The following is a 22,727-nucleotide window of genomic DNA, read 5'->3' as shown; positions in this document are numbered from 1 at the left end:
ATTATAGAAATAATTGCATATAACTATTTGACATCTGTTCATCTGTTTTAATTTTTCCCCATTTAACATATTGGCTTCCATTTAAGTGTGTATAAAAGGGGTTTCTGTTATTATGTGGCATTTTGTTCAGTCTCACACATGTTACCGGTAATTAGAGTTTAAAAAAATGACCAGTGCTTAGAGATAAAGGATGCAGAACTGATGATGGATGCATATGGTAATATAATTATGTACAGAGGGATGATGAATGAACGATGGTGAGGGAAGGATGCGATGATATTGACAGAATGATGTACAGATGGAGGGATGATGTTGATGATGTCATTCTTTTAAGTGCGCAGCCCTGCTGAATCCACATCCGGGTCCTGCGCTGCTGCTGGTGTGCAGACATTCGGTCCCGAACACAGCGGACCAAAACAGCGGTCAAACCCGACACTTTCCACGTTCAGGACGCAGAATAAATGGGAATGATGCATCCTTGGTTTAAACAGATAAGGGTGATCCGCTCTTTCACAGACTGAATGAGGAGCAAAACAATCCGCCAGCCTGTCTCTCTCACCACCGCCGCGCTCAGTTTATATCTCTCTCTTTCTTTCCGTCCTTTTCTTTCATCTGTTTTTTACCTGCTCCACTACAGAACTCTCCAGGGCTCATTTTTGGTGGGTAAGTTTCTTTGCTCTTGTAATATGCCTATGTGAATGATAGAGCTAGCTTGTTAGCATGTAGGCTAAGGGAGTAGGCGGGTGTTGTGTGAGCTCGGCGGGTTAATCTGTCGTATGTGGCCGTCGCATGGTGCGCTGAGGGCCGCGGGTCTGACAACACAAGCCTGAGGCTTCATATGGGCCTTTCGTTAGCATTTAGCTTGCTAGATTGTCTGACCTCAAACCTTAAAAGTGGGTATCTGCCAGACTCTTGACTCATTATATTTTCCGATTACATCCACTAGCCCGTTTCACGTTGTCTGAATGTTTCAGTCAAACTGAAGGGACCCAAACGTCAGTGTTAGCATGAAGCTAGCGTGCTAACAGGCTCGCGACACCATGACGTAATGCGGAATAGAGGCGCGTGAACATGCGGCAGGTCTGCACGCGCAGACTTTCAGTTCACTGCTGTTCAGCACTAACAAGGGCAAAGATCATTGATTACTGGTGCTGATATCTCACTGTAAAACGCGAATGTACTCTAGCAGTAAATCCAGTCTGCAGCAAATAAATACAGGGTTCAAGGCTTGGGTTTTATAAATTGCACTGGTCTTGTGTTCAGAGTGAGCTTTGATAGATGTGAGTGGTGAACAATGGTGAGAATGCATCGGTAACCTTACTTGTCTATTTTTAGTATACGAGTGTGTAGTGTGCGTAGCAGTGCGTTAGCTGATAGCCATACATGGCTGGGAACCCGCTGTATGTGTGTCTGCCTGCCTTTGTGTGTGTGTGTGTGTGTGTGTTTACATGCCATAGTTTATTTCTGAAGTGACCACTAGCATGACAAGACTTCTGTAGTTTCGGTTATCATGAATTATAAATAGTGGTCTTGTGCTGGGTGTGTGTGTGTGTGTGTTTACGCTTGATTCGGGTTAGCATTAAACTTCCCATTAAATGTTTTACAGTTCAAGTAAACAATTGTTTTGTAGTTTCGGTTATCATGAATTATAAATAGTGGTCTTGTGCTGGGTGTGTGTGTGTGTGTTTACGCTTGATTCGGGTTAGCATTAAACTTCCCATTAAATGTTTTACAGTTCAAGTAAACAATTGTTTTAAGTCGACATGAAATGAAAATGAACCCTTAATGCACAATCCTCAGGCGAACGACAGGCTTGTCTCTGGTGACGTATGTCAGGCTTCTCCAATCATGTAGTCCGCTGAAACCTCGCCCCTTTTGTACAACTGACTGCATGCTGGCATTAAGATATGTATCCATCAATCAACAACCAGTGAATAGAATCAATTCCCCCCCCCCTACATATTTTTTCTGTAATCCATTGCACTCAATTACCTAATTGTAATCCATATCATTAATTATGTCAAATCTGTTGCTACTCCTGTTTCGTTGTAACTTTAATGTCATCTTAAGATGAGTAGGCAACGTAATTTTTCCTGTTCTTATTTGGATTTTAAATTAAATTGGCTTTAATTTTTGCATATAAGAACTACACTATATAACTTTTTTTTTCTTGACTGACATGAGTATTTTGCTTATTCTGCTGAGATTAAAAAGTTGTGTTGTTAAACATTTACTTGTTGCAATTTCATACAATGTTTTAACACTTGAACAGGGTTACTGAACTGTGCAATTGATGGGTGGGAGAGTCAGTTTACTTTAAAGTTGAAGTATATAATTTGTGTACCGCAAGTGTCACCAAACAGAATTGTCTTTCATTGTTGAGAGTGACAAACATGTCATCCTGCGCTAGGGCTGCATGATTTTTTTTGGAGGGGGAGAATATAATTAGGTGTTTGAAAAAACTGTTTGCAGGGATGCACAATTTGGCTAATTTAGATTTTTTTTAAATAAGTAATAATAATATTATATTATTATTAATAATAATATTATATTAAATATATTATTATAAAGTATAATAACAATAATAATAGTTGTTGTTTCCTGAAAAAGAATATGTGAATTATTATTATTATTATTAGTCGTAATAGTAGTAGTTGTAGTCGTACTGATATTTAACTTTGTAAATAAGGAAGTGCTTTAAATCAGTTGGTAGGTAATAGGGTTGGGTCGATAGATGATGCCGTCGTCCATCGCGATGGCTGACAGACATCACGATGTTAAGCTGACATCGTGATTCCCCCCCACACACACCTCTCCCGCAGTCCGCTGCATCCCAGTTCCGTGTTCGGAAAGGAAATTAAGTGTACTACGGAAACCCTAAAGGGAATAAATAGCCTACGAGATGGGTGGATAAAAAAAATATTTAAATACTTTTTCTCGCAATTATGTCGTTGGGTAAGTATAGGCGACTGTAAATAAATTACGGGCATCAGGGAGTCTGAATTGCCTATTGAAGCCTTTCACGTACTGTAATGCAACCTTTTAGTGGCTCCGTATAACGCATTATTTGTTTCATGCTTTGGGCACACCCCTAACCCCGCCCCCTGATGTCATTTACGGAAACCCTAAAGGGAATAAATAGCCTACGAGATGGGAGGATAAAAAAAATATTTAAATACTTTTTCTCGCAATTATGTCGTTGGGTAAGTATAGGCGACTGTAAATAAATTACGGGCATCAGGGAGGCTGAATTGCCTATTGAAGCCTTTCACGTACTGTAATGCAACCTTTTAGTGGCTCCGTATAACGCGTTATTTGTTTCATGCTTTGGGCACACCCCTAACCCCGCCCCCTGATGTCATCGTCCATCACAATGTTTCACTGTAGACATCGTCCGATGCCAATTTGGTAGACATCGTCCAAGCCTAGTAGGTAACAGGTATCGAAATTGAAGGTTTTTGAGAATTGTGAATTTTTTACTGGTATTGACTACTGAAATTTAGTACCATGACAACCCTATACAGAATTAATTTTTAGCCATATATCTGGCCCAGCTGGGATGCAAATAGCAAATATGTTGGTGTATTTTTGTAAGTGGCATATAAATGAAACACTATATTTTTTATATTGCTCATCATCATTCTCAAACTTTTCTGTACTAGATTTCTAAGCCGCAGAGATGGGTGCGTTTCTGGATAAGCCAAAGATGGAGAAGCACAACGCTCATGGTGAAGGCAACAGCCTGTGCTACGGCCTGAGCAGCATGCAGGGCTGGCGTGTAGAGATGGAGGATGCGCATACCGCTGTCATCGGCCTGCCCAACGGCTTGGACCCCTGGTCGTTCTTCGCTGTTTACGACGGGCATGCAGGATCGCAGGTGGCACGTTACTGCTGCGAGCACCTCCTGGAGCACATCACCAGCAACCCTGACTTCCAGGGCGGAGGAGGGGGTCCAGCCGTGGAGCCCAGCGTAGACGGCGTGAAATCTGGAATCCGTACTGGTTTCCTGCAGATCGACGATCACATGCGGCAGATCTCGGAGAAGAAACACGGTGGTGCCGACCGCAGCGGCTCGACCGCCGTCGGTGTGATGATCTCACCCCGCCACATCTACTTTATCAACTGCGGAGACTCGAGGGGTTTGCTGAGCCGCGGAGGGGCTGTGCACTTCTTCACACAGGACCACAAACCCAACAACCCTTTGGAGAAGGAGAGGATCCAGAACGCTGGAGGATCTGTGATGATCCAGCGCGTCAATGGGTCCCTGGCAGTGTCTAGGGCTCTGGGGGATTTTGACTATAAGTGTGTGCATGGTAAGGGTCCCACGGAGCAGCTGGTGTCGCCGGAGCCTGAGGTGTATGCAATCGAGCGGTCGGAGGTGGAGGATGAGTTTATTGTTCTTGCTTGTGACGGGATCTGGGATGTGATGGCCAATGAGGAGCTGTGTGATTTTGTTCGTTCACGACTGGAGGTGACTGATGATCTGGAGAGGGTCTGCAATGAAATTGTGGATACCTGTTTGTATAAGGTGAGTATAAACAGGCTTTTACCAGACTTATCAGATGAATGCTTTTGTCTATTAAAAATACAATGAAAATGTAAAATCACAGTCTGGAGATAAATCACACTTGTTGATAGTTTACAAAGTTTGTTTCAAAAGTTTGGGGTCAATAAGAATTTTATTTATTTTTTATTCAGCAAGGATGCCTTAAATTGATCAACAGTGACAGTAAAGTGACTTGCTACAAAAATTATAATTTGTTACAAAAAACGTTTTATTCAGCAAAGCATCCCTTTCACAAAAATTTCAAGCAGCAATGTTGTCAACATTGATGATAATAATAAGAAATGTTTCTTGAGCACCAAATCAACATATTAAAATGGTTTCTGAAGGATTATGACACACTGAAGACTGGAGTAATGGCTACTGAAAATTCAGCTTTATCATCACAGAACTGATTAAAAAATATATATATGTTTAATAGAAAACTGTTAATTTTTTTTTCTCACAATATTACCATTTTATCTTTTATTGAGGCATCTCTGTTTTTAATTTAAGATTAGGAAAATTTGTTAAGTTTAGCTTGATGAAAACAAATGTTGTATAGAGTAATGGATGATTTTAATTTTTTAAATTATGTATACATTTTTTGGTAGCTTTATGTATTTCACTAGTGCATAATGAAGATATGTAACTCTGTACTAAACATAAGTTGTTTTCATTTTTGCACTGAGAGAGTGTTCATAACACGATCTTCAAGTTTTAAATTATCTCCCATTTTTACACCGTGTTTCATTGGTATTACATTTTGATTTTGGTTTAAATTGATGAAACCCTCCCTTCTTCTGTGTTTGGACAGGGAAGTCGTGACAACATGAGTGTTGTGTTGGTGTGTTTCGTCAGTGCACCGAAGGTTTCCCCTGAAGCTGTCAAAAGGGAAGCAGAGCTTGATAAATACCTAGAGAGCCGAGTAGAAGGTATGAGCTAACCTTTACAAACCTTCTGCTATTAAATGGAATCGGTAATTCAGCTGAGCCAAACTTGATTGATCTGAATTGTTGTTGATATAACAGAGATCCTGAAGAGGCAGGGGGACGAAGGTGTGCCCGACCTGGTACATGTGATGCGCACGTTAGCATCTGAGAGCATCCCCAACCTACCACCTGGTGGAGAGCTGGCCAGCAAGTGAGTACCACACCATCTCTCCCTCTCTGTTTACTTAAAGTTGCAAAACCTAGTGATCTGTCAGTCCAACATTTTGTGAACCATTCATAGTTTTCAGTCACGTGACTGGCTCGAAGACCTGGCGGCAAAACATCCATAGAACTGCAGCACAAGCCCGTCAATTTTCTATCTGTTCCAATCCAAAAATATTTAGACCAGCTCTCAAAAGAATACAACAAAGAAATGTGAACTAAATGCAAATTTTAGCCATTAGCAATCTATAAAAAGCACCCACCGCAATATTTCAGTCACTGAAAACACAGCACATTCTAAAAGTGCCTTTAAAACAGTGATATTAAAAGATCAAATTCAGTAAACACCTTATTGAAGATGCGTGCTTTATGCAGGCAAGCGAATGAGCCCGGAAGATGAAAGCAATGCGCTAAATGGTTAAGCGTCTTCTTTATAATGGTTTTCTATGGGAAAACATTTAAAGGGGTCATATGATGCGATTTCAATTTTCCCTTTCTCTTTGAAGTGTTACAAGCTCTTGGTGCATAAAGAAGATCTGTAAAGTTGCAAAGACTAAAGTCTCAAATCCAAAGATATATTCTTTATAAAAGTTCAGAGTAAACCACGCCTAACTAAAACAACTCGTTCTAACACGCCCCCACATGTCTACGTCACGATGTGGGAAGATTTGCATAATGCCGCCCAAATGTTCACGCAAAGAAAGAAGGCATAACTTTTATTCTCGCTGTAGTATTGTTGCTGCCGCCATGTCGTGAAGGCGCTGTGTTTCATTGTGAAAGCGAAACTACTTTGTTTGGCCTTCCAAAAGAGGACGATAGCCGCTTCGTCATGCCTAGAGCTGATCCATGCTGGTCGCTGAGGAAATACATCAACTTCGTACTGTGGATCGCCAGATCAGCTTTTACCGGGGACGAAGTGGAGTCCAGCCCAGGGTCGTCACATGTGGTGGCCACAAGCCCGCCGGCCGCCGCTCACTCAAGCCCGCCATGTGTGACGCTGTGTCTTTCGTTGTGAAAATGAAACTACTTTGTTTGACCTTCCAAAAGACGACACAACTAGAAATCAGTGGTTAAGTTGTATTTACAACACTGTTCCAGAACAGTTCAACCCAAATATTCAGATGTGTGCAGCACATTTTATGGAGGACTGTTTCCTGATCCTGTGAGAGTAGACGACAATGCCGGCTGTTCTGAGTCACTGACTGTAAGTACGTTTTTTTTTTTTATATTTAAAGAATTTGCCACTGACGATTCAAACGCGAGTTTTGAGCAGTGTAGAGTAGCGCTTGTTGTTTGTCATTTCTCTTGGCACAAATGCAGATATGGTTTTATGTTTACGCGGTGCGATGCAATGCGTAAAAAGACAGTATAAGTCATTGTAATTAATAAGTTATTATATTAGTTAATATTTCTATATTAGTTTTCTATATTTTAAAATGTAATTTATTCCTGTGATGGCAAAAGTAAATTTTCAAGAGCCATTACTCTAGTCTCACATTGATTCTTCAGAAATCATTCTAATATGCTGGTGCTTAAGAAACATTTCTTATTATTTATGTTGAAAACGGTACAATATTTTTGTGGAAACCATGATACATTGATTATAAAACGTTTGCCGTCTTTATTGAAGCTGCCAGCGTTTGTTTTACATTATAATCCTATGGAGTAAACGGTGTTTTCAAAAAAGTCCTGAGCGCTTTTTTAAACGCCACCACCGACATCTTTTTCTGCAGCTCACAGCGTCTTTTCAAGTTGAAGAAATTTCAACTTTTCTGAAAAAAACATCCTACGTCAAGCGCCTTTTTGACTGCTGACCTATGACAAGCGAGTAGCGAGACCAGTCATTTCCATAACATAAAAAATGGAGAAGGTGCCCAAAGATAGACTTATCCTACTAGTTTAGACTTTTGTTTAGTCTAAAATATTCTGTAAACCATGCATCATCCAACTGGAGCTCCTGGACTAAATTGTTGTAAGCACCATACTGTTTCCTTCCCCGGATAACATCGTTGTGAACCGACATTCTCCTCCCTGTTAACTTGAAAAGCCAACGCTAGAGCCAACTTCCTCTTTCTCAACATTTCTGCACCACACAGCACTAGGCTACTGTTGCAGCTGTTGTTATAGCAACGAAAGATGTCCTCGGCTTCCATTTGTAACCAAAACGCTGCAAGCTTTTTTTTTTTTTTTTTCACTGAAAAAATGCCCTTGTCAAATTTTTCTTGTTAAAGAAGACACTCTTGGTGCACTCTTGAGTTCAGAAAAATACTTGGTCTGCGCCAACAGCTCTCTAGTTGCTGCTCTTGAAGAATCGCATATAAAGTTCCATTTTGCTTTTAATGAGGCAGCTCAGTAGGTTTTGCAAAAGAGGTGATTCTGCTTTCCCTCTGTTTCTTCTCTCAAAAGCTCATACCTGCTTCTGTGTTTGTCATAGGCGGAGTGTAATTGAAGCAGTATACAACAAACTTAACCCATACAGGAACGAGGATACAGTGAGTACATCAGCTTGACCCTGTGTGGGTATAAATGCTGGGAAGTTTGCTTGCATGGTTTTTGTTGTGCTGTAGAATTCAGTCGCATTGCACGATTTTGTTGTTTGTCACCTTCTTAAGTGTTCCAGACTTTTGTTTTTTCATTTGTGCATGTTTCCATTCTGTTCCATATTATCTGCTCTCATCTGACAGTGCTGGATAGGCTGAGCTGTGCTTTGGAAAGGGTTTTGGTTGAGTGCAGGGTGGAACCCCTCAAATTTGTTGAACAAATCGATTTTACATTTAAAAGAAAACCTTAAATGTTGATTGAACAATTTATCATGGATTGATTGGATTATAGCTCTCTTGATTCAGAACAGTTCTCGATCTGAAAAGAACTTAAGACATGATGGTAATGTATAGGGTTGTCAAAGTACCAAATTTCAGTAGTCAATACCAGTAAAATTTGACAATTCTCAAATAGTGCCAATTTCAATACCATAGAATTTTTTTTTTATCTAACACACTTTATTTAAAAAGCTAAATGCAATATAAATATTAGCATGTAAAACCGTGACATGTAGTCTTTAGTTCATGTAGTCTTTAGTTCATGTAGTCTTTGTTCATGTTGTCAAGTTTTGTCATTTTTAAAGTTTTTACAGTAATTACTTTAAAGTAAAGGACAAGCAATAGAAATAATAAAACTAGACAAGCATTTTGACCAAGAAGTGCATTTTAATGTTTATGAACATAGCTGCATTTTACCATGACATGTGATTGCTCTTTACAATGTGGCATTTTAAAGGATTGTTTTTTATTTTTGTTTTGTTTAATATTTACTTTCTAATGATACTTTTGGCATTCCTAGTGGCACGTGTGTGATTTTATTTATTTAATTTTTTTTTAAAATACATCCTCTGTGTATCCATTTTTTTGTTTCATATAGACTGGATTGTTAGTGTGTTAGAAAATCAGGCACCTTGGATGCTCTTTACTTCAGCACTTGATTCTGATGCTTTTCATGACTACCAGCCTTGACCTGCCACACCTCAGGCTGTTCTTCCAGTTAGTCACATGTATTTTACAAACCAGTTCAAGCAGTGGAACAATTCATTTTGTCATTTTCCTTTCCTTCATATTTATTAAATAATTTGTTCATGTTATATTCATGTTATAGTTATGTTTATAAGGGGCAGTTCAGGCTCAATCCAAGGAAACATTCTTTCGAGTAAAAGTTATAAACTGCAGTATTTAGCTACTTAAACACTACCATTCAAAAGTTAGGAATCAGCCAGATTTGAAAGAAAGAAAGACATTAACATTGTTTTATAAAATCTATTTCAAATAAATGCTGTTCTTTTAAACTTTCTATTAATAAAAGAATCCATTCATTGTTTCCACAAAAATATTAAGCATCATAACTGTTTTCAACATGGATAAGAAATGTTTCTTGAGCACCAAATCAGCAATGATTTCTGAAAGATCATGTGACACTGAAGACTGGAGTAATGACTTGCAAAAATTTCAGCTTCACCATCACAGGAATGAATTACAATGTAAAATAGAAAACATTTATTTTACATTTTAATAATATGACAATGTTGCTGTTTTACTCTATTTTCAAACGATCAAATAAATATAGCCTTGCTGAGCAACATCTTTCCAAAAAAAAAACTTACAGACTCTAAACTTTTGAATGGTAGTTTATAGAATCAGTGAAATTGTCGCAAATCATAACTATGTAATTTATTGCTCAACCCTAATTTTATGTAATAAATGCCTACCTTTAGGCATCACAGACACTAGCTTAATTGTTTAATATTAAAAAAACGAATCCTGCATTCTACATGTTTATCTGTAGTATGTCTGAAGTCTGTTCATCCTTTATCTCTGGAGGTCGCCATTCTGACCAAATGAGCGATGCACCTCAAAATCCCCAAATAGCGTGCTGGCACACAAACAACATCAAGTGCTGTAATTTCTGTCATTTGCAATCAGCGCATCAGTTTGGCCATTTTAACCCAAGATTTGGATCCCTCCATCAACATTTCCTAGAATCCTCCTTGATTTAGCTTCACCTGTGTTTCATTCTGTGTCTCACACAAACATGCATTTTCCTGAGTGGTTAGCAGTTGGAGCTTGGCGGGATCTCACAAGCTGCTCTCCTCCTCTCTCCATTCAAGGACTCTGCATCCACGGATGACATGTGGTAGCCCTGCCCCTTTAAACACTGCACAGAGTTTACAACCCTCCAGTACCCTGCACAACAACCTTTCCTACAGGACCCGGCACCAGAACCCTGCACAAGAACCCTCAACTACTACAGGACCTGCACAAGAACCCTACCACAGCCCAGCTCAGCTGCTCTGGACTGTTCGGAGGAAGAAGAGGTGGAAGAAGAGGAAGGGAATGAGGGCTCCCTCCCCTTGTTCACATAACGTTCCCTCTCAGTGCTAGGCAATGGTACCTTCTGGAAATTTTCTGCATACTCTTCTGTCCTGAATCAGTCTTTTTCGAAATCCTTTTATCCTTAACATCACCCTCTTAAAAAAAATCCAACACTTTTTTTCCATATTTTTTTTTTTTTGGTGTAATTAATTTGATTCACATTTCCTTGTGTGTTTGTATATTTCAGCTTTTATTTCTGTGAAGTGCAATTGTCTTGTACAAAGAAAAGCCTGTATCAAATTCAGCTTGATTTTTAAGTTTATAGAAAAAAGACAAAAATGGCACACCTTTATGCCCTGCCTGCTTTTGTTTCCTCTCCAACAGCTGAAGCCCAACACATCTGCCTCCCTATTTCCTTTCACTTCTTCTTCTTCTTTTTTTTTTTTTTTTTTTTAAACAAAATATAACTTTTTGTATTGTTACTTTTTAAGTGAAACGGGTAAATGATATGGGCTCACAGCACAGTACAGTAAGCTTTTTTGTAAATCTCACAGCACAGATGACAGTAATCGGTATGTTCTCTCAGTACTACTGTTTTTCTTTTTCTGGTGGGGTGGGTATTTTATTTTTTATTAATTTTTTTTTTAATTTTTTTTTTTACTTTTTTGAGGAAACTGCTTTAACTTACTTAATCTAAGCTGAAATTGTGTGTGTGAATGAGTGAGTCTTATGAGAAATCAATGGTTTTGTGTTGTGTATGTATGTGTGTAAGAGGATGCATGTTTGATCCACCAAACTATTTCCATAGTGCAAGATTTGTGTGTGTGTGTGTGTGTGTGCGTGTGCGCGTGCATGTGAGAGTCTATTACCTGATGCGCTAACCCTGATTATCTTTTATCATCAACACTAGGACTCTTCTCTACAGTGTTCTGCACTACTGCAGCTCTTGATTTTTTTTTTTTAAGATTAAGTTGGTCTGGGAGCATCTTAAAGAATCTCCTGCACTTGCTGGATAAAAAAGGAATTGTTAAGAAGTACTCCGAACTGGGACAGGCCCTATTAAGTGTGTTTATGTATGTCTGGTTGTCAGTGCATATGGTCTGAATGGATGTGTGCGATTGCATGTTTATTGTGCTTAAAATTATGTGGGTTTAATGGGGGATATTTAGGTTTTTGACAAATATATAAGGCTTTAGTTATAGCGCTCAATCACCCATCTGCACTGCTGAGACAGTGATGAGTGAATGCTTTCTGAGATGAACACTCAACTCTCAGATTTTCGTGTTGATTTATGTTATCTGTTACTTATTTTTTGGATGTGGTGATTTTTCTTTCCCTCTCTCTCTCTTCAAAGAACAAATACAGTGTGATGCAGTGAGCTGGCCTGGTTTAAGCCAGAGCCTGCATGTGTTCCTCTGACCAATAGGGAGCGCAACAGAGTACTGTTTGCTGCTAAAGTGTGTGATTGAATCATTAATTTGAATGCTCTTAGTTGATATTCTCCTACACGTTTCCCCCCAATGCTGTATGTAACGTAGTTCTGAATTAATTTAATAGTATTTGTTTCAGAGAGATTGTCACTTGTTCATTTGTTCTGCTTGTCTGAAACGTGACATGGTAAAATCACCCCCTTTGTCCTTACCTTCCCAAACTAAATTTTATGTATGGAATAGATTATATGAACAGGAATTCCCTTGCATCTGATAAATATAAATGAGCTTTTTAGTCTAAGTCCGTATATTTGCATACTGAAAAAAGAGTAGGTAAAACGATCATTTCTTTCAGTCTTTTTCGTGAACCTCACAGGGTGATTTATTAAACTAATATTGTAACAAAATGACAATCTAACAGTGTATAGCTAATGTAAATGGAAAAATCTCCCTGTATCCTCTATGCCAGCGGTGGCGAACTCCGGTCCTGGAGAGCCGCAGCCCTGCAGAGTTCAGCTCTAACCCTAATTAAAACTCACCTGCCTGTAGCTTCCTAATAACTGTTCAGACCTTGATTAGCTTCTTCAGGTGTGTTTGATTTAGGGTTGAAGCAAAACTCTGCAGGGCTGCGGCTCGCCAGGACCGACGTTCGTCACCCCTGCTCTATGCTTTTGGCTTGTGGTATTTTGTTTGTGGAATGGTGAGCTGTGTGTTTTCCCCAGTGGAAGTTGGAATTTTGTGTAACAGGAGGATTTACGAAATGAATCTAAAATTAACAGGATGTTTTAGGATGGTCTTGGAGGCCAGGATATGTTCATGTGTTTTTAAGCTTTTTTTGCAAGCTGCGTGGAATCACTCTTAATAGGATACTGTTGGATTGTTTAACCCCCAGTTTGGTTTTATATGGCTTAAAAGTAATTAACAAATTACGTAACTCATGGACTGCTATTTTACAGATTCTCCTTCTTTGTTTGTAAGACGCCCAGATGCTTTTTAGATCAGAAATACAGAATTTGTAGTTGCGAGATGGTCATAACCACAGGTCTATTAAGTGGGGAGAGGTTATGTAATGATTTACAGTGAAACATACAAGCCCAGTTATAGATGATGGAGATGTTTATGAATGTGTTTTTACTAAGTTAAGTCTTGTCACTGAAGTTGACAAGGGCATTTTACAAGGAATTTAAATGACGCATGAACCATTGCATTTGTTAATTGCGCATAGACTTGCTATCTGTTGCTAAATATGCATCACAAACCTTTAGATGACCCCTATTTTAGGTTTAGGCTCTGAAATCCTATTTCTGTGGTCTCTAGCTCCTCTATAGTGTTAGCGTGGTGGTTCATTTCAGTTGATTTATTCAGACCTGCCTTCTAATGTATAAACCCAAGTGATTAATGCAGCCTTAATGCCTCCTGCAAAACTCCACCCCCAAACCCTTGGGCTTTAATCGAATATTACAGAGCTCTGTACAGAAACACACCACAATTTTGTGCTAAATGGAACTCAATTTTATAGCACGGTGTGTAATTCAGTGGTTCGCCCTCACACATTCTCATAGACACACGTATGGTATTTTACTCTCATGAAATCCCACCTCCTACCCCAACAGGATTATTTTTGCTGATTTCAGTCATCTGCTGTCCTCATAAGCTAAGCTATTTTTGTTAAACAATTGATATGTATATTTGTATTCATTTATAAATATGTACACAAAATGAAGTGAATAATCAAGGATAATCTCTTCTCCCTGTAACCCACTGGTCATCCTCTAACTGTTCCACTGTCCATTTTTGTTGTTTTAATCTTTTCAGACTGGAAATAAACCTATTTTATTTGAAAAAACAAAAACAAATTGTGTGCAGTTTTTTTTTATATATATTTTTATTTTATGTTGCCTTTTCTACAAGAAGGGCTGTGTTATGTTGTTTTGATGTCACAGTTAAATATTATGAAATTACAGCTCACAATGAAAGAAGGATATGCTTAATAGAAATTCTGCAAAAGGTTTGTTTATATTTTAAATGCAGTGATTGGGAATTATTCACTACCAGCTTTAATTGTTTGATTTAATTTTATTTGTTTAAAAAAATGATGAATACTTCAAGGATGCATCAAAAAATGATCAATGCAATTGATCAAAATTGACAGTAAAGAAATTTAAAAGACTTTCAAATGAATTGGAATGCAAATGTGCTTCTTTTGTGCAACATATTTTGCCCTTTACAATGGAAAATTTAAAAGGGGGATGGTAGTAGAAAGATTTGCAAGAATTCTTAAAGATTAGTGCTTTGTTTTTAATGATGAGAGACACTTGTTTTTTTAATGCATTTCAGAAAAAGAGAGAAACGGGAGTTTACCTTCTCAGCCAAACTTGTAATTGTACTCCCTCTTATCACATGTAGTGTTCCTAAAGTATTTGGGTGATCCTTTGTGTCAGTCCATCTACTGTTCTTTTACAGATCTGAAAAGTTAAATTTTTTGTCTTTAGGCAGCCAGGTGGGGGCAGTGTGAGTTGGATAAAAGGAAAAGACTATGAAGTGAAGCCATTGTCAAAACCAAAGTCAGTCAGTTTAGAACAAATTACTTAAAATTAAAAAGAGCTCTAGTAAAATGGAAATGGATTATCATTTCTGACTCAATCAAAAAAAATTAATGTTTTTTTTTTTTTTGGTAAGTATCCATAAATCTAACTCCAGTGAATGCTGCTCGGGTAGATTTTTAATTGTAATTGCAAACATTTACCTAGGATCTAAAAGACAGAAGTGTATTTAAGTGATAGTTTACCCAGAAATTCACAATTTACTCACCCTTATGTCATCCCAAATCTGTTCTGTGGAATGCAAAAGAAGATATTTTGAGAAATGTCTCAGTGTTTTTCCATGAAATAGAAGTCAATGGTGACAGCGGAAAACCTGGACATCGTACTCTAAACAATGGATGGTCACACTATCAGACTCTCAAGTCATTCCGAACACAACAAACACACAGAAGAGGCCCATGGCAAATGAAAAGTGTTGTAAATGTTTCATATCCTCATCCCATTCGCAGGCCGTTTCTAGTCCAAAAATTTTTTCTCTGAGAAACTCCTTTCTGATATTGCTCCACTATTTTTCGCTGCAGCATTGGGGGAATTGGTGATCCTCTGCCCATCTTGACTTCTGAGAGACACTGCTACTCTGAGAGGCTCTTTTTATACCCAATTATGTTGCCAATTGACCTAATAAGTTGCAAATTGGTCTTCCAGCTGTTCCTTATATGTACATTTAACTTTTCCGGCCTCTTATTGCTACCTGTCCCAACTTTTTTGGAATGTGTAGCTCTCATGAAATCCAAAATGAGCCAATATTTGGCATGACATTTCAAAATGTCTCACTTTCAACATTTGATATGTTATCTATATTCTATTGTGAATAAAATATAAGTTTGAGATTTGTAAATTATTCCATTCCTTTTTTACTCACAATTTGTACAGTGTCCCAACTTTTTTGAAATTGGGTTTGTATATATATATATATTTATTTTCAGACACCAGTTTCTTGTCACATTCAAATTGCTCGTCATAGTAACGACACTAATTTGTGGAGATTCAGTGCATTGTGAGTTCCACAAGTCTAAACGCATTTTTTGTAAATTGACTGTTAAGATAAAAAACTGTGCACAATTTATTATCTGTAGTACCATTGTGTAGCCACTAGATGCCTGTATAAACCCTATGTAACAATGCCTAGTACCTAAGAAATTGTCTTCACACATAAATTAATTTCATTACATTTGGATTTGGAAAGGCCTACATGTTTAGTTATCATCAATGGCTACTTGTTTTCTTTATCTGTTTTTTGTTCAATTGTTTTATTGTTGTTATTTGAAACATTGATTTAAAGTGTCAGTTATTGCATTATTATTTGAGTCAAACCTATAACACCCTTTGTTACCCCAATCTACATATAAAAGTCTGATCAGTAGCATAAAAGTAATCAGAATAGCTAGCTACTTAACCCTTTTCTTACTCACTGACGCGAACTTCCCCTCTAAATACGCGACGCTTTGCCCTCTATGTGTATGACGCTGCTCCCTTTAAGCGCTGATAGAAGTGAATGAATTGATTCAGCATTTCACACTTCCGCAAGGATGCGTTAAATTCGACAAATCAGTTTAATAAAGGATGTATTGATCTCGTGAATTAGCAAATTTTACTATACCAATCTTTTTTGAATTGGCTGTTAAAGTTTAATATGGGATTAATACATGACACACTGATCCTTTAACAATGCATTGGCGCAAAAACACACCTTTTGGACCAATTTCGCAACATGCTTTCTCGACTCCCACAAATACTGCCTAAACAAAATACCGATTTTGTGCACTTTTTACCGTACCAATATTTTAAATTGGCTTTTGAGATTTTGCATGGCAAAAAAAAAGCGTTACCTTGCCAAAGCACTGACAGAGTCCATTGATCCTAATAGTGTTGTTGAGCGCTCCAAATATAAACTTTGCATACAACAATCAGAGGCAGCAATTGACAGAGCTCTGATCCAGTGGCATCCCAGCAAGCAATAGCCGTCATTTCAACGTCTCGGTTAAGTATAGACCCGATATAGTCCGGCTATGTGTAACCCACTTCTAGCCCAAATAACCTTGAATTTGGTTTCATGTCGTTTTTTGGCTAAATAACTTGAGATGTATGATATTCCATCATGTAAGCAAAGTAACAGCGTTTACAAGGTGTTTGGTTTCATTTCTTTGACATGTTCAATACGTAGCCTGAGCGCACAGGCATCGTCAGATTGACAGTACTGTAGCCCGATAATTTTGGGGGATCCAGTGGGGGCAGCAATTATATTTCAGGGTGGCCGTGCCACTCTTTATCACAAACCTGCTAAAATTAAGTGGCAGTACGTGCCCTCATTGGCGCCCCCTCCAGCTGGTAGCGCCATAGGCGACCGCCTAGTAGCTTGCCTATGCCTAGAAACGGTACTGCCTATTCGACTAGATGGAATCATAGTCTGAAGTAAAAAAAAAAAATCATAGTCTATAGTATACCCATCATACTCTACATGATTTTCTGTGAAATCTGTAAACTCAGACTGTCCAAAATCTGCAGACTGGCTCTGACTTTCGGCAATAGTGTCAACTCCTCCAGACTTTAATTCAGCTCAATTCAGGCAAAAACAAAGTCTGATCAAATAGAAACAAAATGAAGCACACTCAGTCAGGTCAGAACCCAACAGCCTGAAGTACTATGCTGAAATTATATAGCCAGAATTGTTCAATGCATGTATACAGCATTTTTGTTCACAGTGCAATAATAGCCAGGAGTAGATTGCAGAAAATGAACCTGAAATGATCACTCACCACAGAGGGGTTTACAGCCTCCCTTTTCCTCTCTCTCTCTCTCTCTCTCTTAGAGGACTTACAAACACTTTTCAGGCCTGTTGACCTGATGTCAGTCTGCCCTCTCGTTGTTTTTCCTGTTATGCTGTATGTGCATGTTTATGTTTGAAAGGGAGAGTTGTATCCCTCTGCTGCAGATGCACGGATTCATCACAGTCATACAAAACAGTTCAGCCTGCCAATAACAGATAGATAATATTGACTCTGCTATTACACTTCTGTCCTCTTTTGCATCTCTTCTTTCATATTCTCTAATACTTCTCTCAACAATTAGCACTCTTTTTCAGCTGTATGCAGTTGTGTGTGTATTTCTCTTTCTCCCTCTGTCATTCTCAGTTACTGGAGAGCACAGCTGTGTGAAACAATGTAGCTAAATGAGCTATTTTCATTAGGACCTTATTAAAAGCTCTTGGGTGAGTTTCTTATACTCAGTAGAGATTTGAGTTTTGTTGGAATCTGCAATATTTCTTTCTTTCATAAGATGCACAAGAGATGCACATTTCTTTCCCAGCCAGAATGTTTTTATTTGTATGCATTTGCTTTGACCGGGTGCTGAGTTTGTATTTTAACCCTCAGCATGCTCTGTTTTGCTCTTCTCAAAATGGCCTGTACATCTCTGTAGTCAATTCTTTCTATTCTTCTCCTCCAGGATCCAGACATCCTTTTCTTCAGAGGTTTCAGCTAGATACAGCACAAGTCCTCTCCTCTTCTTTCTTCTTTCCCCCTTCTCTCCATTTGTCTGTTTATGCTTCTAAGATTTATGCTAGATGATAACTTTAGAAGATCTCTAGAATGAGCATCCTGTTGTTCAACACGCACGCATGTAGTTTTGCGTCTCTGTGATGGTTGTTTTATGATTTTGCTTAATTTTGACCAGGTTAGTCTCACTGAATATATCATATATGATTCACAATTTTAACCTAAACTTGATAGTGTCTTTCAGTAAGATATGTACTACCTATCAGAATTTTGGGGTTGGCAAGATTTTTCTAAATGTTTTTGAAAGAAGTCTCTTAGGCTCACCAAGACTACATTTATTTGATCAAAAAACAAAACAAACAAACAGTAAAGACAGTACTATTATATTATTATTTAATATAATTTAAAATGACTGTTTTCTATTTTATGTGTAAGTTAAAATGTTATGTATTTCTGTAATGGCAAAGCTGAATTTTCAGCAGCCTTCAGTGTCACATGATCCCTGAGAAGTCATTCTAATATGCTGATTTGGTGCTCAAGAAACATTACTTACGGTATTATTATCAATGTTAAAAATGGTTGTTCTGCTTAATATTTTTATGGAAACCGTGCTAAAAAAAGTCAGGATTCATTGATGAATAGAAAGCTCAAAAGAACAGCATTTATTTGAGATAGAAATCTTTAACACTACAAATGTCTTTACTGTCGCTTTTAAAATTTTATTGGATCCTTGCTAAATTTCATTTCTTTAAAAAAAATATTACTGACCCCAAAATTTTGAACGGTAGTGCATATATCTTTCTTCATCAGAGGTGAATCCTTAAAGCTTTCTAAATTAAAAAAGGCATTATTTTATGGTAACACTACCAAAAAGGCACAAATCCAGCATAGGGCTCAGGTGCAGGACAAAAAAGGGCAAACATAAGCAAAAAGCAAACTAAATGTCTAACTGCTCCAAAATACTTTATTAAAACTCGTACAATATTTTGACCATCAGATCTTCATCTGGAGCAGTTCTATCAGTGTGCGAACATTTCGTTTGTTTTTTGCTTATTATTTAATGGTACACATACTATGATCTGTACCATGAAAACAAACAAAAAATCCTCTTTATAATGATTTACCCTCTCTATGAAGTGTGGAACAGCCCTCTTATTGCATCTAATGTGCAAAAAGTATACATGAATCTGGGAACAATGATACATAGACTATGAAACAAGGTCGACAGGCAGACTACTGGCGAGTTTGATAGCAGGCAGTTGGTGTGATGCTGCTCATGTTGTTGTATTGAGAGCACACGGCACCACAGTTCATCAGAGAAGACACGTGGGGCTTCTGAAGGGACCAGTCCACAGAGAAACTCTTTAGAGAGCTTCTCAATGGTGCTGATGGTACTGATTACCTCAGGGGGATTTAGTTACTATACCACGAACCAGGATGGCCACAGATGGATCCAGCTGTGTGATTTTATAACTCAGATAGAGCAGTTTATGGCCGTCATGATGATTCAGGTTTTTTGTTCCTTTCTAAACTCAAAGTGCAGATGGAGACTGACTCACACTGTTCCAGTTTCTCATTTAAGTCATATTCTGATTTAAAGGCCACTGATTTTTAAGACATGGTGGGACAAAACTTACTTGACCTGCCATTAGATTACAAAGAAAAAGTAACAGCGTGTTCAACAACATCACACAGGCTTGTTGTCTTTTATATATTTTAAATCATTTTAAGTAATTGACCTCATATTTCACTAATTTTCTGTCACAACTATCTCAGAAATGGTTAAGTAATAATTGTTTGGGATTTTTTTAGGGATGCACGATATATCGGCCACCATATCGGTATCGGCCAAAATTTTCATATCGGTGCATCCCTAGATTTTTTTTTATAATTTTCTTAATTTTAAAAGGTCCTTAATGTTTTGTAACACTGGAAAAACTGGCTACTGTTTTTAATACATTTATTAACTTGTAATAAGCAAAATATGGTGCTGGTAAGAATTGATTAGTCTCAATTCTTCAGTTTATAGAAGTGAATGCTAGATTTATCAATATTTATGATAATTTTTGACTATTTTATTCTGAAATTCTTGATCCATATTAACTGATGTGAAAGAAAAAAAACTTTGTTAGAAAATAGGAGCAGGAGAAACAAAATACTTCTAAACATGTTTCATTTTTCCCCCCATGTCTCAAGAATCGGTGAAGGCATGACTTCTTCGATTTAGATTGTCAGAGCTGCCAGACTGTCTGTCTTCCTTCTGTATGGTGCTGAATATATAAAAAAATAAACTAATAAAAATTTAAAAACAATATTATTTATTATGTGTCTTCCTGACTATATTGAATTATACAAACAAAAGTCATTCTAGGAGTCATATTAGGTAGACAGATCCCTAAGGTAACAACTGCACATATTTTCTTTTTTACAGTACACACACACACACTCACTCTCAGGGTGAATGTGGTTCTCAGTAAAGGTCACTGTTCAGTGTTACTGACACCCTGAGGTGTGAAGTTCCCTCATCGTGGCATTTCATGGCAGACACACACATACCATATATCAGCTCTCAGTTGCAGATTAGAGTGGCGTCTCATTCTTGATGGATGTAGGAAAGTGTCTCTCACAAGAGCAAATCCTGTCAGACTGTGTTATTAAATGAACTTTCATAGATTTTGATGTGTATCATAATGCCTCTTGATTCATACATAGTGCTGGGTTTTGTATGAGACTGCCTACCTCTCTCTCCTTCTCTCAGTCTGTCTTTTGTTCTCAGTCTGTCTTTTTTTCTTCTTTGTTGAACAGGTGCCACTTTGACCAGCGACAATGGTGCTTTAAGATTGTCTTTCAGTTGCACAGTGGGGTGTCTTCTGCTTCCGTTTGCCATTTGGAAGAAGGGATGAGGCAGAGGGAAGGAACAAAATGGGAGAGATTATTTGGCACATCACCCTTGTTGATTTGGCGTTATACAAGAGAGCGTAAGGGCTTGTTGGTAAATATGTAAATTGTGCACTGTGAAGACATCCTGCTTGGCACGATTCTTGAACCAACGGAGACACAAAGACGTAATTCAGAAAATAACTTCAGGGAAGTAAAAAATAAGAAGAGAGGGCAACATTTACAGCTTATTGACGCTGGTTGATGTTTTGTAACATAAATGACAAAATGGTCACATATATAATTTGTATTATACTTATACAGTTAATTATCTCATGCTAGATTTCTAACTTAAGCTAGATTATTAATTAGTCTTTTAGCTGATGCCTTTTCTAAAGGCACTTAGCAACTAACAGAAGTGAAAGTTTGAATTAAACTGCAATTGTAGTGATATAAAAAATCCTCTTATGTTTGGAGTTCAAGATGTAAACTGTAATATTAATCAAGTTTCTGACGACCTTGTGCTATGGATAATAAAATAGACATTTAATCACTGAAAAGGAGAAATTGTTAGGAAAGAGTGGAGTAATAAGTGAGTCAGTGGGTAAGCTTTGTGGCCCTGAGATCTACTGCATCATATAATATTTAAGAAGAACCCATCATTCACCACTTCCTGTGACTGAGAGAGATGAGAAAATGGGCGTATTATTTTATTGATAATTTCTGAAACTTTCCTACATAGCACCTAAAATAAGTTAAAGCAAATTTGTATGGGTCTGAAACATGTCATATTGGTAATGAGTTTATAAAATCGTGAATAATTTTGTCTAACAATAATAAATTGGAGAAGTTAATAATAAGTCTTTCCCTATTGAGTCACTTTGGATGTGACAGCTTGTGGGGCAAGTTGTGTCACTGGACCACTTTTTAGCACTTTGGTAGCTTACCATATCTCCTGAATGTTAGTAAAGTTTTATTCCAGGTTAATATTATTTTCTGAATGCAGTACATATACAGTTTACACAGCCGGTCACATGGCAGGAATGAACCAGTAAAGCTCAGCGTTTATCTTTTTACTTGTCATCTCTGTTTCTCCTGCATGAAGGTGAAGGACACACATTCATAAACCTGACACGCTGTTTGCCTTGCGCTATAGATTTAACTACATTGTTAACTCCTTATTAAATATACTTTTCAGGACTGGATATGTCTTTTGAAGTTGTCTCTCAAAGCTCTGTTTTGTTTTAATCGGCAGGCAAATACTATAAAAATAGAATTCAATAGAAAAGGGCAGCAGTTATTTCGGGTTGTGACTTTAATGGATCCAAATTCACAGAGTGAATGCTGCTAGATAAGAGGAGGTGAACACACCTTCAACTTCAATTCACCAAATTTAAATGTGAATTTTTAGAAAATGTTCTCAGTCAAAGGTGATTTAATTTGCCTGCTGGGAATAATTCAAAGCAACGCTTCTGCTTTTCACTTTGGAATGCTTGGTAAGGCCAGATTATTGAGAAGAAAAGAAAAAAACTCACCTCACATCTTTCAGAATGTTTTTAATTTTGGTTTTGTATATTCGTGAAGAACCAGATTCATTATTCATTAAGAAAGATAACTAATATTTTAGACAGATGTATTTCAAATTGAAAACCTTTTACCAGAAAGTCTGATTCAAAAATCAAAGTTTGTTAAAAATTAGTTGAATACTTCGGTATAAATCACTCTGACCTTTTAAATTACTATTTTAGACACATAATGTGGTTTAAA

General features: G+C 37.6%; 1 protein-coding gene across 5 annotated transcripts; it reads left to right on the top strand.

Annotated features, from left to right (window-relative positions):
- The first annotated feature begins 346 nt into the window (after positions 1-346).
- LOC107548624 (protein phosphatase 1A-like) lies at positions 347-12,101 on the top strand. Of its 5 annotated transcripts, XR_001604481.1 has the most exons (7): positions 347-663; positions 3,663-4,528; positions 5,361-5,478; positions 5,575-5,686; positions 8,132-8,189; positions 10,352-11,382; positions 11,418-12,101. XR_001604481.1 is itself a non-coding variant. In XM_016229386.1 (6 exons), the coding sequence occupies exons 2-6, from the start codon at positions 3,680-3,682 to the stop codon at positions 10,379-10,381; spliced, it is 1,167 nt and encodes a 388-aa protein (XP_016084872.1). In that variant the 5' UTR covers positions 347-659; positions 3,663-3,679; the 3' UTR covers positions 10,382-12,101. The 5 variants fall into 5 exon arrangements, 4 of the variants coding, with proteins under 4 accessions (XP_016084872.1, XP_016084871.1, XP_016084873.1 ...); XM_016229386.1 differs by having other exon boundaries at positions 347-659; positions 10,352-12,101; XM_016229385.1 differs by having other exon boundaries at positions 10,352-12,101.
- The last annotated feature ends 10,626 nt before the right edge of the window (positions 12,102-22,727 follow it).

Source organism: Sinocyclocheilus grahami, unplaced genomic scaffold (assembly GCF_001515645.1).
Source record: "Sinocyclocheilus grahami isolate Dianchi unplaced genomic scaffold, SAMN03320097.WGS_v1.1 scaffold351.1, whole genome shotgun sequence".
Taxonomy (NCBI): Eukaryota; Metazoa; Chordata; class Actinopteri; order Cypriniformes; family Cyprinidae; genus Sinocyclocheilus; species Sinocyclocheilus grahami.
The sequence above is the reverse complement of the archived record's forward strand: the minus strand, read 5'-3'. Positions and strand labels throughout refer to the sequence as shown.

Bases quoted from the DNA above. Each gene is read 5' to 3' on its own strand.
- LOC107548624 (XM_016229386.1), top strand. From the start codon at position 3,680: ATGGGTGCGTTTCTGGATAAGCCAAAGATGGAGAAGCACAACGCTCAT. The intron at 4,529-5,360 runs GTGAGTATAAAC...GTGTTTGGACAG, and splicing joins TGGATACCTGTTTGTATAAG to GGAAGTCGTGACAACATGAG. The intron at 5,687-8,131 runs GTGAGTACCACA...TGTTTGTCATAG, and splicing joins GGTGGAGAGCTGGCCAGCAA to GCGGAGTGTAATTGAAGCAG.